This window comes from Parus major, chromosome 9 (genome assembly GCF_001522545.3).
Source record: "Parus major isolate Abel chromosome 9, Parus_major1.1, whole genome shotgun sequence".
Lineage (NCBI taxonomy): Eukaryota > Metazoa > Chordata > Aves > Passeriformes > Paridae > Parus > Parus major.
Genome location: NC_031778.1, coordinates 12,714,639 through 12,731,115, shown reverse-complemented (window position 1 = coordinate 12,731,115; position 16,477 = coordinate 12,714,639). Strand labels below are relative to the sequence as shown.

General features: G+C 36.0%; 1 protein-coding gene across 13 annotated transcripts in view; it reads left to right on the top strand.

Moving 5' to 3' along the window:
* DLG1 (discs large MAGUK scaffold protein 1) overlaps positions 1-16,477 on the top strand; it is a 123,772-nt gene that overhangs the window by 53,618 nt on the left and 53,677 nt on the right. For 9 of the 13 annotated variants that reach the window (XM_015637619.3, XM_015637613.3, XM_015637612.3 and 6 more), the window contains 3 exons: positions 9,727-9,819; positions 13,128-13,181; positions 15,597-15,647. In XM_015637619.3, coding sequence (XP_015493105.1) covers positions 9,727-9,819; positions 13,128-13,181; positions 15,597-15,647 — 198 coding nt within the window. The remainder of the gene's footprint in view (positions 1-9,726; positions 9,820-13,127; positions 13,182-15,596; positions 15,648-16,477) is intronic. The other 4 variants (XM_015637616.3, XM_015637623.3, XM_015637620.3 and 1 more) reach the window with 1 other exon arrangement.

The window sequence follows — 16,477 nt, the reverse complement described above, 5'->3', positions numbered from 1 at the left end:
TAGGCCTTGCTTTAAGTTGCAAATTAAATGCATTAAATTCATTCTCAATAGCACTTATGAACGTAATGAGGAGCCTTATAATTCTGCTTTGAGCTTAGAGTGCTGAGTTGCTTGGTGAATACAGATGACTGTATTTTAATTAATCCGCTGCAAAGGATTCAGTACTGGACTTTTGCTTAGTATTTGAAAAACAAAAGCCACAAGTTAGTTTTATTAGAACTAATATTAAGTTTGCATGCATTTTTTATGTTATGGATCTGGAATATGACTGAGATTAAACTCAGTCCCTGAGAGATGTGACAGGACAAATTATTTTGAGCAAAGTCTTTCTGAATGCTCAATAAAAAGGCAAGTCTTCAAGATTCCACTTTTTGATCTTAAGACAGAACAGGTTGGTTGCTGAAACTTCCATTCTATTGAGACTGTTTGTATTTGCATGAGATTCTTAGCACCTGAAAATTTTACTTATTGAACAACCACACGATACTGTGTAGTAGCATTGGTGATAGCTTTGTAGTTTCAGGTTGCCAATTTCTGCCTTGTTCATTTGTCTCATCCACAAAACCCTAGTTCTGCTACAGTCTACCTCAGCAAGGAAGAGTCTCTCACTGCCTTTGCTGCTTTACTTTGGCTAGGGTAACTGTGGTGCAAATTGTTCCTCACTAGGCTGTTTTTGCAGATAAGGATTGCAATGAAGAATTGAAAGAGTAAATACACAATGTGTTTGTCTTCAAATCAGTTCAGGTCATCCTCACCATCTGTGATTTTACTGATATTCTGCTGTCTTTGTTTTTCCCCTTCAAAGCTATTTATTTATATATTAAGTTCAGAGTTTTAAGTTCATTTGAGTTCATTGTAAAATGCTGTGGGGTTTGAGGAGGAAACTAGGTTAGAGAATCAATTTGTTGACTGAGTTAAAAAAAAACCCAACAACACAAAATCAAGCAAGCAGATAACCCCTACAGTTTAGAATATCTAGCATGCTAATGGCGTCTTTAAAATAGTCTGCTCACATAGATAAGATTTTCAAGGGCTGTGTTTCACTCTGAAAAAGGTGAGAGCTAAAGTAAAGTCACAGGCATTTAGATTAGTCCTTTTAATCCACAGTGTCTGGATGGGTATGGCTTTTCATTTTAGGGATCCAAAGAAACTTTCATATCTTTGTTACAGTACCGATGTTCCAAGATGAACTTGCCTGTCCTCAAAATCTCATTGTTAAGCCACTGTGTACTAATTTACCCCTCCTTATGTAGACAGACCCTGACAGTCTTCAGACTCAGCTTTGTTGATGTGTTTTCTATCCAAACTCTCTTTGGAGAGAGCTTGGTATCATCCAGGTGGAGATTGAGGGGTTTTTATTCCTTTGTCCTTGGGGCACCATGGTAATCTGTCTTTGCTCTATCATGGCAAGGTACAACAAGGGCTCTTGAAAGAGTAAGGAGTCAGAAACACAAATCAGAAACCCAAAGTTATCTTTGCATCCATGCAGAATGTTAGGAGGGTTAATCCTAACCACCCATGGATTGAGGCTGTCCTGATTAAGCTTACCATTTCCCCATGTCAGGTAATGGTGAATTGTTCTTCTCTTAATGGTATTGTCTTGTTTGGCAGTTCTGCTTCTTGTTCTGTGTATTCAGCATATTTCTGTCTCTGGCTTACCAACAATGACAGGACTCCTGCCTGGCCTGAATTAGGCCTTGTGTCTGTGCAGTTCTCAAAATTCAGATACATTCTTCAGTACTTGGCTTGAAATGTGTTTGTTCATGTTCAAATAGTTCTACATGGTTTTAGTTCTTGTGAAACTTGGTAATTTTTGATATGATTTCTTTGGGACTGGCAAGTTGGGGCTTTAGGAAAATACTTGTGTTTCGTTTTCAAATTCTCTTGATGCTTCATTTTGTTTAAAGTAATTCAGAAGTACACTCAAGAAAAATATGCATGTCTTTAAATTTATGGCTTAACAGCACAAGTCACACTGTGGTACTAAGGACCTGCCAAGGCCACAGGCTGGCACTGACTTAGGGAGGAATAGGACAGAGATGGTGCATGAGTTCAGTGCTAGCTGTGTGTTCAGTTAGATCCTCTGGGCAGCACACTTGGATAGCACGGATTGGGAATGAAAAGGCAGTTGTGCTTTATTCTTGTCACTGTCAGACTCCATGAAACAGTCTGTAAATCCCTGGAGGTGTTTTTAGATGAGTATTGACTTTTGTGATCTTGAGGAGGATGGATGCAAAGTTCTTAAAATAGTACACTTCACTAGTGACATGTCCTGTGGCATCCTAGGATGTAGTTCAGAGAAAAGATACAAAACTACACTGCCAGACCTTAAACTAAATGTCTCTAGAAAGAATCTATGCCTTTTAAATTCAGCTTTGTCAGTGGGTATTGGATCAAAATAGTTTTTTACCACTTTTAAACTTTTGTGCACTTTGGAAGATATTTTGTTTCCTACTTGAAAAAAGAGGTGATGAATATGGACTTGTTTTCATCAAGTGAAGTCATATTAACAGAAGTTTCTGATTTTGTAGTATCTGCTCAAAGGCAGTGGGAAGGGTGAAGCACAAAACTATTTTTGGAGTATTCTTCTGGCTATTAGAATTGCTTTTTGAAGTCATAAACGTTGGTCATCAAAGCTTTAAAAAAGATCTTTGCAGAAGACATTGCTGGTGAAATATTAGTACTATTTTCTCTTTCTACGAGTATTGTTGTTATTCAGCTGTTGAGTGGGTGGTAGAGAATGTGGATAGAAAATGATTCTTGAAGAAAAACTACTTATAGAAGATTGCTGGTACTTTAACAGATTGCTGCAAAGTGTGCACTGTGTATTTGATGCAGTAATTTAGAGAATAAAATATTGATGATTCAGCTTTGTGTTAGCAACAAATGGTTCAGAGTTGGTATTAAATATGAAAGCACAACCTGATCCTGAACCCCCTCTGGTTATGAAAAATCACTTAGCACTTGATATTAGAGCACAGCAGCTCATGCTAGTAATTAAAACAGTCTGCAGAGAACACTTGCTTTCTGCAGTCAAAAGATGATCTGCCAAACCTGTGCAGCTTCAGCTTACACAACTGTTTTCTGGCTTTGGGTTGTGTGTGTGTGTCCCACTGCTTTGCAAGAGTTTTTTTATTCTACCAGTGTGGTTCCAAGGCAGACTCTGCCTTACCTTACATGTGAATATAAGTGGGAAGACTGATCCTCATGCCTCTCAAATATCTGATTAATCATTTTTAATAACATTCTTATCTTCCTTTTTTTTTGTTGTTTTGTTTTTTGTTTTGGGTTTTTTTTGTTTGTTTTTGTTATGTTTTCATTTTGTTTACACCATGGTTGTTCTATATAAGCATTACTACGCTTTGATTATGCTGTAGTCACTTTCTGTACTGGCATACCACTGAAATTTCAATTCAGCCTGAGCTTTTTCGCTGGAGAGTCTAAAGGCACAGTGTGCTGCCCTGCATGGATTAGGTATTTTGCCTGTATTTCTTGTTCCTTGGCCATGTTTTGGTGCTTGGACTGTTGCTTTTGGAACTACAATTGTCTTCAAGTTTTTGTTTTCTTTTAATTGTTGATATCTTATTGATATCATCTCAGGGACCAAAGGCATGATGACTGCCAAAAAAAATAAAATAAAATCATGCCCTTAGCAGTTTTCTGCTGCATCATGTTCGTTCTTTTGCCACTGAAGTCAAAAGGTCTGGAAGCACACTGCAGATATGTGAATTCCTTTGCCCCATTCTTTTGCATTGTGTCTTCCCCTTTTCTTCTTGGAAGAGAATATAGGAAGCCAGACAGCTGAGTTTCCAAGAATGTGATATCTCTTCCCCTTGCCCTCAGTTTTCTTACTTAGCACTCTTAAAAGCTAATTTAATTTTGTTTTAATCAACACACTACTTGGTCTGTGTATTTTCAACAAAGTTGATGCCTCCAGGAACAAAATGTTCCTTTTGAATCTGGAACATCATGTATTTTGGGATTTATTATGTATGCAAGAGAAAATCCTTATACCCCATTCCTCTCTTCTGCTTCTTTACTACATTTTAATAATTAGACAATGTCATGGTGGGTACTGATACTGAAGTAAAAGGGATGGCATAAATGCATCCTGCTAAACCTCAAGAAGTCTTGAATGTCTGTGGAAAAGAAATGTTTGTGGTCTACAAAGGCTGCCATTTAGCACGCTGTTGCCAAAGAGGACACTGATACAGGAGCTTCAACACAAGACAGCTCCATCCAAGTAATCCCTGCAGGCTGGAGAACGTGCCTCAGAGCTGCTCAGTATTAATGCATCTGTGAACATTCCTCAAAGGAGAAAAAGTTATGATGTGCTGGTTTTGAACTATTTGCCTTCATGCACATTCACAACATGCTTATCTTCATCTCTGCCTTTGCCCTTCAGTATCAAAATCTAGAGGTTCCTGGGCTCTCTGGAACAGCCCAGCTTGGGTTTACCTGCCCACTTGGATTAGAGTGACCCAGTCCTCCAGCTCCCAAATGCTTCACAAGCCAAAGACATTCCTGCCATGTGCCTGCACAAGTGTGAGGATGTTGGTGTGGCCAACATGTTTCTGGTTTCTGTCACTGGCCAGAAACATTTCTGTCTTTGTGTTATGAATATTGCATTAATGATACGTTCTGCAACTTTTGGTCACATCCCTTCTGGATAGAAGATGAGACATGGCAGCTCTTGGTGATTAGAGGAGCATCTGTCAGTACCTATTTATCTCTTAATATTCATGCTATAAATAACTGGAAATGTTTGTACTTAGGTCTCTATTCCACTCTGTGTATAAAAATTCTGCTGACTCATAATTTAAATATTCACATTTACTGTAGGAAGGTGTAATGTAAGATGAAGAATAACTATGTTTTAATGCTGTGAAGTGATGCAATCTCTCCATGTTATCTAAATACAGTGCAGCTGACTGAATCAAGTTGTGTTTCCTGTGGGCTGGTGTCCTTCATTCTCGTCATACCCAGCACCAGAAACTGAGATCCACAGCATATTCCTAGAACAGACCCCCTGTGCAAGAGGCAGGTGGTGCACCCTGTGCAGATGCTGGTTGTGTGCCCCTGCTGAGAAGACTCTGTGGCCACTGATTTGAGCCCACTTCTTTCCTCTGTAAGGCTGGGTCTATAGGTGTATTTAGCTGTCAATTTTCATATAGATGTTGGGAAATGACCTTTGACCATTCTTTTTTTCTAGAATTTAAAATAGGCTGGTAAAGTTAAATATTCAACATTGTGATTAAATCAAGCTAGTTCCTCTGTACTTTTTTGGGGGAATGGGGGAAGGATTGATTTTGGAGGTTTTCTTATTTTGAATATTGGAATAAAAATGTAATACAGAGATCATGCATCCTTAGCATTAAAAATTTTATGAATAATAAAAAACCTCATGTTCATTTAAATATCCTAGATTAAAAATACCCTGACTTTTAAACAGTGTGTGCCTGAAAGTTGTGGTTTCCTGGTGCTGCTGCATTTCAGGGAAATACAACACTTAAAATTATTAACAAAGTAATTCTTGTTATTATTATGGTATTAAGAAATTTATTTTCTTTGATGTTTTAATGTTGAAATCTTGTACAATGTTTCTGCCCATTCACAATTCATTTACTTTTCACCATAAACTTCTTGCAAATTCATTAATTTCCTGCCCCCATGAAGCATTCAGAAAAGCAGAAGAATTTAAAAAAATTCTAGATCTAAGCCTTGGAGAAATTTTAAGCCGGTAAAATGGAGAAAAATTAAGGGGCTGTAGGAGTTTATGGAAGAAATAACCTTTTGTAGCTTCTTTATAATAGTCAGATGGCTTTTGACCTCTATTCAATAATTTGTGCATTGCATTGATTATTTATGCCCAGCAAATTGACTGTTGTGTGGTGGTTCAATGGTGCTCTTTAAATAGAGTGAGAGAGCACACAACATGCAGACCTAGCTAATGCAGAGCATGTAGGGTTTCTTCCTATGACCATAATCTAGAAAACATATTTTTAAATTCCTCAGGAAGAAATATTTTCATTTATTTTCTCTTCATAGTTTGGTTGGGTGTTCGGTTAGGTTTTCTTTTTTCATTTGGTGTGTTTTTTTGGTGTTTGGGGGTTTTTTGGTGGGGTTTTTTTTGTTTTTTTTTTTTTGCAAAAACAACTCTTAGTGTTGCAACTTTGATGACTACTCGTGGTGGTGAGATGGGAACACTCAAACGCTCTGATTTAACGAGGAGCCCAAGAATGGAAATACATCAAAATCCTCACATGCAGCCAAGGCAGCAGCTCCGGCACCCGCAGTGGGCATCGAGCACTCGGGCACCTTTCAGCTCCTCCACGCTGCCGGTGTCTGCCAAACACAGAGGGAAATTTGTAAACCTACGGGACAGTGTAAAAAAGAGCCCTACAAAAAGCACAGCAAAAGTAAAAGCTGCTAGTGGTTGGGTGTCTGATGGCTCATGCTCTAATTGCTCTTTAGGAAAGGTAGGTGTTGCACTGTGTGTTTGGAGATGTGCATTTTTGTGCAAACTGTAGAAAGTATGTTGCATTTTTTTCTTTCTGTAGTTTTATCCCTGCTGTTTCTAATGACTTCCTTACTTAATTTTATTTTGTATTTTATTGCTAGCAATCAAAGTAGCAATTATTGAAATCAGATTGGCAAAGGAATACTTGTTCTCATGTTTTCCAGTGAAAGCTGCTGCACTTTATACAATATGGGGCTTTACAGTAATTTCTTGAAAGCGAGGAATGTTTAGTTTGCTTGATTTTTGTTCTCCAAAGTGCATCTTTTCGTTGTTTACTAACAGTGTTATAGAATTTGGCTTAGTTGGTCTCCTTGAGGATGTCTATGGTGCTCTGATTTACCTACACAGTAGTTGGTATTTCCTCACTGAAGGACTTGCTGTGTGTGAGTTAAACACAAGAAAATGTATGTGTTCTTACTTTTCACAACATCTGGATGTTGTTAGATTTGTGAGTACTCAGTTGATGACTTAAAGGCATTGTTATCTTAGCTTTCATAAACATACCAAGTAGATGATTTTTTAAAATATAAACTTTAAAGTCCATCATTATGCTTTGATAAATATCATATATATATTTTTTTTTTACTATTTTAGCAGAATGACTTTTCATTGTAAGTTTTAGCACATTTATTTAGGCTGGCAGATCTGTTCAAGTGAGTTACAGTTCAAGTCATGCATTCCTACATATAATAATGTATCTTAATTGTGTGCTGTAATTCATATGTATTCAAAAGATAGCTTTTAATTGGCCTGCTACTTTATTTCTGTTTTATATTGGTTTGTATCTGTTTAAACCACAATCATTAAATGCTTTAGTCAGATATCTTTATTGAAAGCTATTTTGGAATAAGCTTTTATTTGTCAGAATACCTCAGTGTATGTTAGGAGAATTCCTAAAATTGAAAATGTTTCTTGAAAATTCCTGGAAAGCAGAGTGCTGAGATGGTACTCTGGGATCTTATTCAGGTGCTGTCACAGGTACCTGTAGCATATAATCATTTGCAGGCTGATTGTGTATCTTAATAAAATAAAATCATGGTTCTTCTGTTATAAGGAAGTTCTAGGTCTTCTTTATCGAATGATTGAAAATATTTTAATTTTCTGCATTGTCCTTCATTGTGGTTGCCACAGTGCCCGCATCAGTTCAATGTGTAATCTATGAAAAATTCGAGTGAAGACAGTCTTGACTTGGTTGCCAGTGTTGTTGTCTCTTTCCTCATCCACATGGTAGTGGAGGTGGCTCTATAGGAACACTGCCAGGATGCTTGGAGGAGCAGGGAGCTTTTAAGGTTCACTGGATCCTAAACCAATAGCACAAAGGGAAAATACAATGACAGTATGAATAACTTATGAGACTGGACCCTGGAAGAATTACAGTACCATGAACAAAGTCAGTTTTAAAATAATGAGGCTGAAATTTAAAACTGGTTGGGAGGGTTTTTGAAGCACTTGGGGATGAGAAACACATAGACAGGAGAGAGTTAGGAATTGGAGAAAGAAAGGAAGCAGGAAAATAAAGCTGACATTTGGTGTAAAGAGAGGGGGAGCAGGTTGTTTGTCCCATAAGGAAGTCCATTGCAACAGTGGTCATTTTTTTTTGCCAGGTGGAAAGTCAGGGAAGTGAACAGTCAGGATCTCAGAACATGTTCAGTTGAGTTTTAATGTTCTCTTACTGCAGTAGTGTAACTGTAAAGCTATTGCTTAGCTGTTCAGTCTTAGTGTTGTGTTGTATTTTGGTATGTAGCATATCTGCAATTTTGGCTTATAGGATTTTTAGTGTGTACCTACATTGAAAGCTACTTACTTTGGAACAAGGCAGACTTAAAGATGTGCCTCATTTTTTGGCATGTGTAGGGCCAAGTGGTTGCTTGAGCTGTTTACTTTGATCTGTCACCTAAAGGCTGTGTTATTGTTTTGAGTACCCACAGGTTTATTGCACCGAGCATTTCCTGCATCCTTTTCAAAAGGCATATTAATATTTTTCAAGACAAATTTAGATTCTCCTCACCTTCCTCTTTTTAAACACTTGAAATAATGTGCTTTAGTCTGTAGATGTAAGAATGCTTTAATGATATTAGCATTACCTCTCAAGATACCAAATATATTTTGTTCTTCCATCTTTCTGTAATTACGATGTTCTTCACCAGCTTTTATTTTGAGCGGATTGACTTCGAGCTGTAGAAACTGTTGAAATACCATGTGTACATTTAATATGTCTTGCTGTTCTTGAACTGTTAATGCAAATAGTATTATTTCCTATTACTCTTTAATTTGGTGGCTGGTGTTGATGTATGCTGCTTTGTATTTTAAGATATCTCAAACTTTTTAAAAGCTAATACTGTTATATTCTGTGGTTTTTGTTCACTTTTGGGATATAATATTTTCTTTAGTCATTATGCCTCATTATATTTCAAAATCACAAGAAGGTCTTGGAACAACTAAATTGCAAGAGCTTTGATCTGCTGTTCAGCTTGTAATGCTGATGATAGTTGCCAGCAGTTTGTGTTGCTGACAGCTTGTTGACAACCAGTATGTGAACATCTCAAAAATATTTGAGTCAATGTTTTGCTCAAAATGCTGTTTGGAATCTTATTCCCTTGCAGCTTAAGTGTCAGTAGGTTTCCTGGTTATTATTTTAATGAAGATTCCTAAGACCAAAATTCTCCTAGTCTGCAGATGTTTGGTAAACCTATGTGAAGATCTTTGAGAAGTAAATTGAATCTGTTTTAGGACCTTCCATACAATTGACTAAAAGGTTTTCTTTGATTTTTACTAAGTTTAGAAACCATAAGGTACTTCTGATCTTTCTTCTCTATCAAAGAGGAATATTAGCTTTGAGTGCTGTTAACTTCAGCCCCTGCTTCTGGATTCTGTTGTGAAACCAGCCCACAAAAAGCCTGAGTCTGTCCATTGAGCTGAGCAGGTTTTTTTGTTTGACCCCAAAGTCTCAGTGCTGCAAGGGGGGAGTGCCTTGGTGTGAATAACCCAGATGGGCATGTCCAGCTACTTTGGGTTCCTGGCATCAGGGCAGTGCTGGCAATGTGCTGCCATGAACAGTGTGGGTCAAGGGGAGTGTCTGTGTTGTAGTTAAGTCTCCAAATCCATGTGCTAGTTCATAGTTTTTAAGCTATTAAATTTGAGTCTTGTTTGTTTAAAACTGTTTTTCTAGTTTTCCTTATTTTTGACATTTTGTTGGTGATTTTTAGCCCACAGAAGCTGTTCCTTCCTCTTCTCCCATTGTCCCTGTGATCCCTGTCCCACCAGTCCCTGCTGAGACCATCCCATCCACCATACCACAGGTTTTTATTCTGTTTTGTTTTGTTTTATTAAACTTGTTCAACTTTTATTTCTTTATTTTATTTTGTTGTTTTGTTGAAATACACCTTTTGCTACTCCACACTCAGATTTGAGGTGAACTGTTAAATCCATTAGAATTTCACTTATCTTTTGTTCATTTTGTGACAGCTTTTAGTACATTTAAATATTTATATTTTCATATTGAAGTGACTTAAGATAAAAATAACCAATGTAATGGAAAGAGCTGATATGTTATTTTGTGTTCACATAATAACGAGAGCCATTTCACCCTTACTAAGGCGTTATTGCTTAATTTATAAAGAAAATGTTTTCTCATCTCCTATAAATACTTAATACATGTCTTTCTTTGGTTGCACTTGCATGGTGTTTCTCATGTGCTCCACCCATTTGTTGGTTTAATGTTTTGGGGGGCATTTAGAATACAAAAGAGGTCTTTTTAACTCTCCATTCCTAACATATTTGACTCATAAAATGTGTTTCCGTTCTGAGCCTTCATCCTTTAGGTTCCATAATGTCCATATGCCCCACAAAACAAAATCAAACCCTGTCAACAGAAGTGAAGGCAGTAACATGAGTTAATGTTAGTATCTCCAATGTAATTTGGAATATGTGACTGTAGCATGGCAAGCTATGGAACAGTCTAGGACAGACAGCAGTTACATTCTTGCAAATAGATTATCATTCTACCTTTATTTTTTTGTAACTTTACTGTAAGTTTCAGTGCAGAGCTCTGAAATGATGAGTGCACACTTTCTGAAAAGATGGGTCAATTTTTGGAATTGTTTAGTGACAGATATCTATTAGCTGTAAAAGGAAGTGAAGCTATCCAGAATATTACTTGAAAATTTTTGTAGTATGGACATCAGTATTTTTTCTTTTTAATTTTTACTTTCAGTCTACTTGACTAAACTGCAGAAGGTGAAAATCTTTGTCTTTGCTGAGTTTTTGATTTTTACATAATCATAATTAGCAAAAATTTTTGCAGTTGCCTGTTTTATAGTGCAATTTCCAGTAGATGTGTGTTTATTTTAATCTGTCCCCTGTACTTCTTCCATTAGGAAAACCAGAAATTTGATTAGTTTTAGAAATACTCCCTTCTAATAGGGGGATTCTGTCCACATCAAGATTTGAGGTGGACAGGCCTGTGCAACCATGTCCAGATAGTACCTTTGGAATGCCTGGCACAGCTTTTCTCATTCATTTTTGAAAAAGATGGTAAATTGCTGCTTCTTGATGGAGAGTTTGGATGAATGTAGGAGTGTTAGGAACAACCTTTTAACTTACAGAAGGGGTTTTGCACTGGTTGGCTGATTCGTATCTCAAACATTCTGTTCAACAAACCTCACCTACTAACAGCAAATTTGGTTTTAATTTGTTGGGTTTTTTTTGTTTTTTTTTTTAACATGAAAAGAAGAACACTTGTCTGCCTCAGAAATAAAAATCATGGGGAACCAGCTTTCATAGGCACTGTGTATGTTGAATATAATTGGATATTGCAAAATCCTAATATTAAATAAAAATACATTCCAAAATATAGTGAGAAGAACATGACTGAGGAGTTAAACCTTGCTTTCTTCTGAGCAAAACCATAAAAACATATGATTTGACTATATTTACTGTAACCTTAACAATAAATTACAATGATGAATAATAGATTGGGATTTTTAGTATAGGATCTTATTTTTAATTTACTTATATTTTAATAGAACCTGCACTTGAATAAGAAGCAGAAAAGGAAATTTAACTTAGTGGCAGAAAATGGTTGTGAGGGATAGTGTTGTTTTGACAGAGGTTTTTATTAACTTAACATTAATAACTAGTGCTTAATGTCTTCACTGCATGAAGTGTGCCTGTGCTTCTACTGAGAGAATTGCTGGGTGAGAAAGGCTTTTGATGGCATTTTGACAGTCATATGTGTCATCCTTTTTGTTTCCTCTTACTTTTAATTGTCTGCTCTGTTAATGTGTGTAGGTCCCACCTGATTTTGGTACTTATAAAATGACACAGGTTTAATTTCTGACGCTTGATAGCAGATTGATATCTCCTGTCTAATGGTGGGAGATTATTCATCTCAGTCTTTTGAAAGGCACTTCTGAGTCATCACTTCCTAGGTTTGGGAGCTTTTAAAATCATAAATTGTTCAGAAATATGTTGCTGTTATAGTAATGAAACAAAAATGCAAGAATATGAATAGGTTAATGCAATTGTCATGTTTTTGCAGCTCTTAACTTTATCTTTGCATGAGTTTAATGCTTTTTTTTTTGCAGCCTATTAAATTATCCCTAAATTTATTTACACACACACACACACCTAGGAGATTAAAAAAGGAATGTCTTAATTGGAAAGATAATTTTTATACATATTAAAAGCCCCCTTCGATTCATTAAAGCAATAAGGAGATTAACTTTGTTTAATGCCACTGAACTTAATAATTAGCAGTATTTAAAGTCTGGACTGTATCTGGACGCTCTTTGTTTGTTTTGCTTATGTTCCTAGAGCAGACTAGAAGCTGCCTATTTTAAAGGCAGATAGTTGATGGATAAATGGGAAATCTGTTTATTTAGAAATATTTCTGAGAAATGCCATCAATTCCTATAGATTTTCTTTCAGTTGAAACCACATTTTTCACAGAAAAATTCTCAGTGGTATGAGACTAAAAGTGTAAACTTACTCTACTGCTTCCTGGCTTGTAAAAATGCTAATATTATTTCAGCTTTCTGTGGCAATAATCTCTGACTGCTGCTTGTTAATCCTTAACAATTTTATGATGGAAGCATGTGCTGCTTTATGGTAAATGAATGTGTGCTGTGGGTTTGCTTTTGCAAGTCAGTTTTATAGGTCCGTTCTTGCTTAAGATGCATTTCTGCAGGTTTCCATTTTGCAGTTTGTGGAGGGAGGGTAGTGGCTGTTCCCAATGGGAAGAAAGGGAAATCGGATCCACCAAAAACTGGTTTTGAGATACTGAGTGGTGGAATAACCTCTGCATATCATACCACAAGTACTGGGGTATCATGCCAAATGCTAGCATGACTCAGGTTTTCTTTTGAAAAACAAGATAATAAATGTCAGAACTTAGATATTAAATATGATCTCAGACTTCCCTAATGGTGTGTTTTTATGTCAGGGAAGCAATTTGTCCAGTACAGTAGCAAGTGTTTCAGAAAGTCAGTTTTGAGATTCTCAAGGTCAAGCTACCTTTTAACAGTACTTTGAGAAAGTTAAATGCTGTAAAATTATGATTAATAGCATTTTCTTATGCTGTGTAATTTTTTTTCCTTCATTTTTAAAGGCAAATCCCCCTCCAGTGCTGGTGAATACAGATTCTTTGGAGACTTCAACATATGTAAGTCCACACTTGCTTTCGATTATAACTTTAAATCATGTTTTATCAATGTAGTTGTGTATGCCTGTTGTTGCTGTTTAAGAAGACCTATTTTATCTCTCTGATGGTACTTGATTTCATCAGCTCTCATGATGCTTATTTCAACTCCTTAAATGTTTCATGAAAGCAAATGTTGCAGATTTCAGGTGGGAATTTTGCTGTGTACCAGTGTGTGACGATGCAAAACACAATTGAGGTTCTAGAGGTTCAGTGTTCAGAGAACAATCTGTTTCTTCAACTGTGCAGGCAGATACTTTAATATTTAATGTGCCATTTCCGTTGCACTTCTCATAAAAGCATTTTTTCATGCAGTTGCTATACTTAATGTTTTAGTCTCTAAACGTTCATGAAAAGGAGTTGGTTCTGTTTGAAGCATTAAGGTACTAAGTGTAGTTATATGGAGGCTGAGATTTTAACTTGTCAGGCATAATTACAACATTTATATAGAAAGTCCTTCATCCTGGACTGCAAATAAAGCTTAGCTTCATGGGTCTGAGATCCCTTTAAAGCTTGGAAAAGATAGACTACGTCAGTGATTTTTATCATGTAATATATCCTTGTCTCTGCTAATGTTTGGTTTGTTAGATGAATAAATTCAAAGGTAATTTTTCAAAAAAAGAGAGTGAGTATAGAACTGAGCTAGAGGAGAAGATAAAAGTTATGGAGGTTTTTGTTTGCTCCTGTTTATCTAGATGATATTTTAAATTGGATTACAGAGCTTTGTACATTGAAATAAGAGACTGCTTAAATATATTAGGATCAGCTTTGTTTTGTGTAATGGCAGTGAATAGGGAAATGATTAATCAACATTGTTATTTATTTAATAAAAAAGAAAAGAGTGCTGCACACTGATCAATCATCATGAACCTTTTGCAGGTACTGTAATGCTGGGTGACTGCTTCAATTAGCACATGTTGTCATTGCTGTAGATAACAGCCCAAGGACTAAGCTACCATAAAAACTTCCTGATCACAGTGGCTTCTTTTGTGTTGGTGTAGCAATAGATCCAGTTTCGAGTATTCAGAAGGTCAGGACCTCATCCCTTTTTAAAAGAGAAATATCATGTGTTAAAACCACTGTATCTTTTCCACTGAACAAACTGCTAAGGACATAATCATTTTTGAGATACTTTTCAAAGATGATCATCTGTTATGTGTGAAATGGATATGGCTTCTATTATATTAAGGGGAGATATAATTAGAGAGTGAGGGATAAAAGAGCTTGATATTAGACAGCCTGCAAAAGTAATGGCATTGCCAGCTTCTGGAGCATTTAAATATATTAAATAAACATAGGAGGAAGGAAATAGCTTGATCTTAATTTTATTTGTGGTGAATTAAACTCCCTTTTTAAATTCTCTGCTAGAAAATGGTCAGATTTTAAAATGCTTTTTTCTATACGTGTTTTTTATCTTTAGTGTGTTAAGATTACAGAAGTCTTATCAGATATTCTGTATCTTAAGAATAGACAAAGTCCTTTGTAAAATAATAGTATAAATGTTATTTCTTACCTTGTTAAGTATTTCATCCTAAAAGGCTAGAAACAGGGAGTTGTCTGTAGCTACTGTAGGTAACTGTGGAGGAAAGAATTTGAGTTCCAAGATATCTTGTAAAAAAGCTTACTCTTGAATATTAAATTTGAATAAGAATTTGTTATTTAATTAATTTTGCTTAATTCTGATATTTTTTTGCTTCTGGTATTTGATTCTTTCCTTGATTCTTGTTCTGTATGTAGCAAAGAATGTGGATATTCTTTTAACCAGAGAATGACAAGGCTTCTTTCTAGGATTTAAATTTTTTATCAAGCTTTATAAAGTGTTCTTCTAAACTCTTCTCCTCTTTTTGTCCCTATTTTAAAATGCTGAACTTTTTATGTATGTATGTAACATGATAAATAGTAGCATAAACAGTTGTTAAATGTTACTTTAGGAGGGTCTTAGCCATTTCTTATGAGAAGGTGATATAAGGCATCAGTCTGATTTTTCTCTGCTCAGTGTGGAACAACAATAGGAAAATGTTGCTCTGTTCTTCCTTACAATTTTTTATCCACATCCTCTTTCTTTTTTCTCAGTTTCATGTTGCTGTATAGCCTGAGGAACATCTGAGAATCTCAAGTGCATTTTCTCTTTCTGCCAATCAGAAACAGAGGGCCTGTGCCTAACACTAGTTGTGTAGAGCAGTCTGCTCTCTGAACAGGCAACTTCTAAATCTTGTCTGATTCATAAATACAGAGTGGTGTGAAAATCATGTGTGCCCTCTGAGCCCAGTGGTCACTGTGGATCAGCTGAGATTTGATGGCAGTGAACTGCTAGCCAAGCAAACTGGGTTGTGTTAAGTGTAGTATTCTCTGTAAGCCTCACTTCTCTTTTTTTTATAGGTCAATGGCACGGATGCAGATTATGAGTATGAAGAAATTACTCTTGAAAGGGTAACATGCTAAATGTCCTCTATACTTTGAATATGGGATTTATGACACTTTAATATGAAAAATAGCAATCCAAACCAATTCTTACTCTTTTTTTATTTTAGGGAGATTATTTAACCTAATGAAAAAAAAGTATATTCAGTTGCCAAGCAGGAATTGAAGGTTTTATTAATATCCTTGACCATTGAGAGTAAAATGGGGGAATGATCTCCTCTAAGACATCCTGCTTTTAATGTTGCTACCTAGACTTGTAGACACTAACAACACAGATTCTGATTTAATCTCCTCTATTGCTATTTTTCCATGGGCTTTTATTATATACCATTAAGTTTTATATTGAGATTACAAGTGGCACTATGTCACACGCATTTCTTTGTTAGGTTTTCTACATTGAGCTCTAGCTTGGTTCACTTAAGGTGCACTGTTAACAATAAGACAGGAAGAAATTATCATATCTAATACCTATGCAGTTCTGGTGGTTACTGAGAGATTGAAGAAGTCTTGCAGTTGATGGTAGGGGCAAGACATCCTTGAAGAGAAAAATGTCAGTCTGCATCTCTGCATCTGTGGGAATATATTAGAGATGGGACACAAGCTGTTAAAAGGGTTTCCTCTGGGAAAAATAATGTGTCACTAATAATTTAATGAGGAGCAAATATTTGTATGAATAATCTGAAATATCTAGCACACTAGAGATGAACTACATAAATTCTTCTATCAAATTGAATGAGAAAGCTGGAACTCTCTGTTACAGTTACATAGTGACTTACATTCTTACTTGTATGTAAGATATAATTTTACTCATTTTCATAGAAGATATATGTAGCATACTG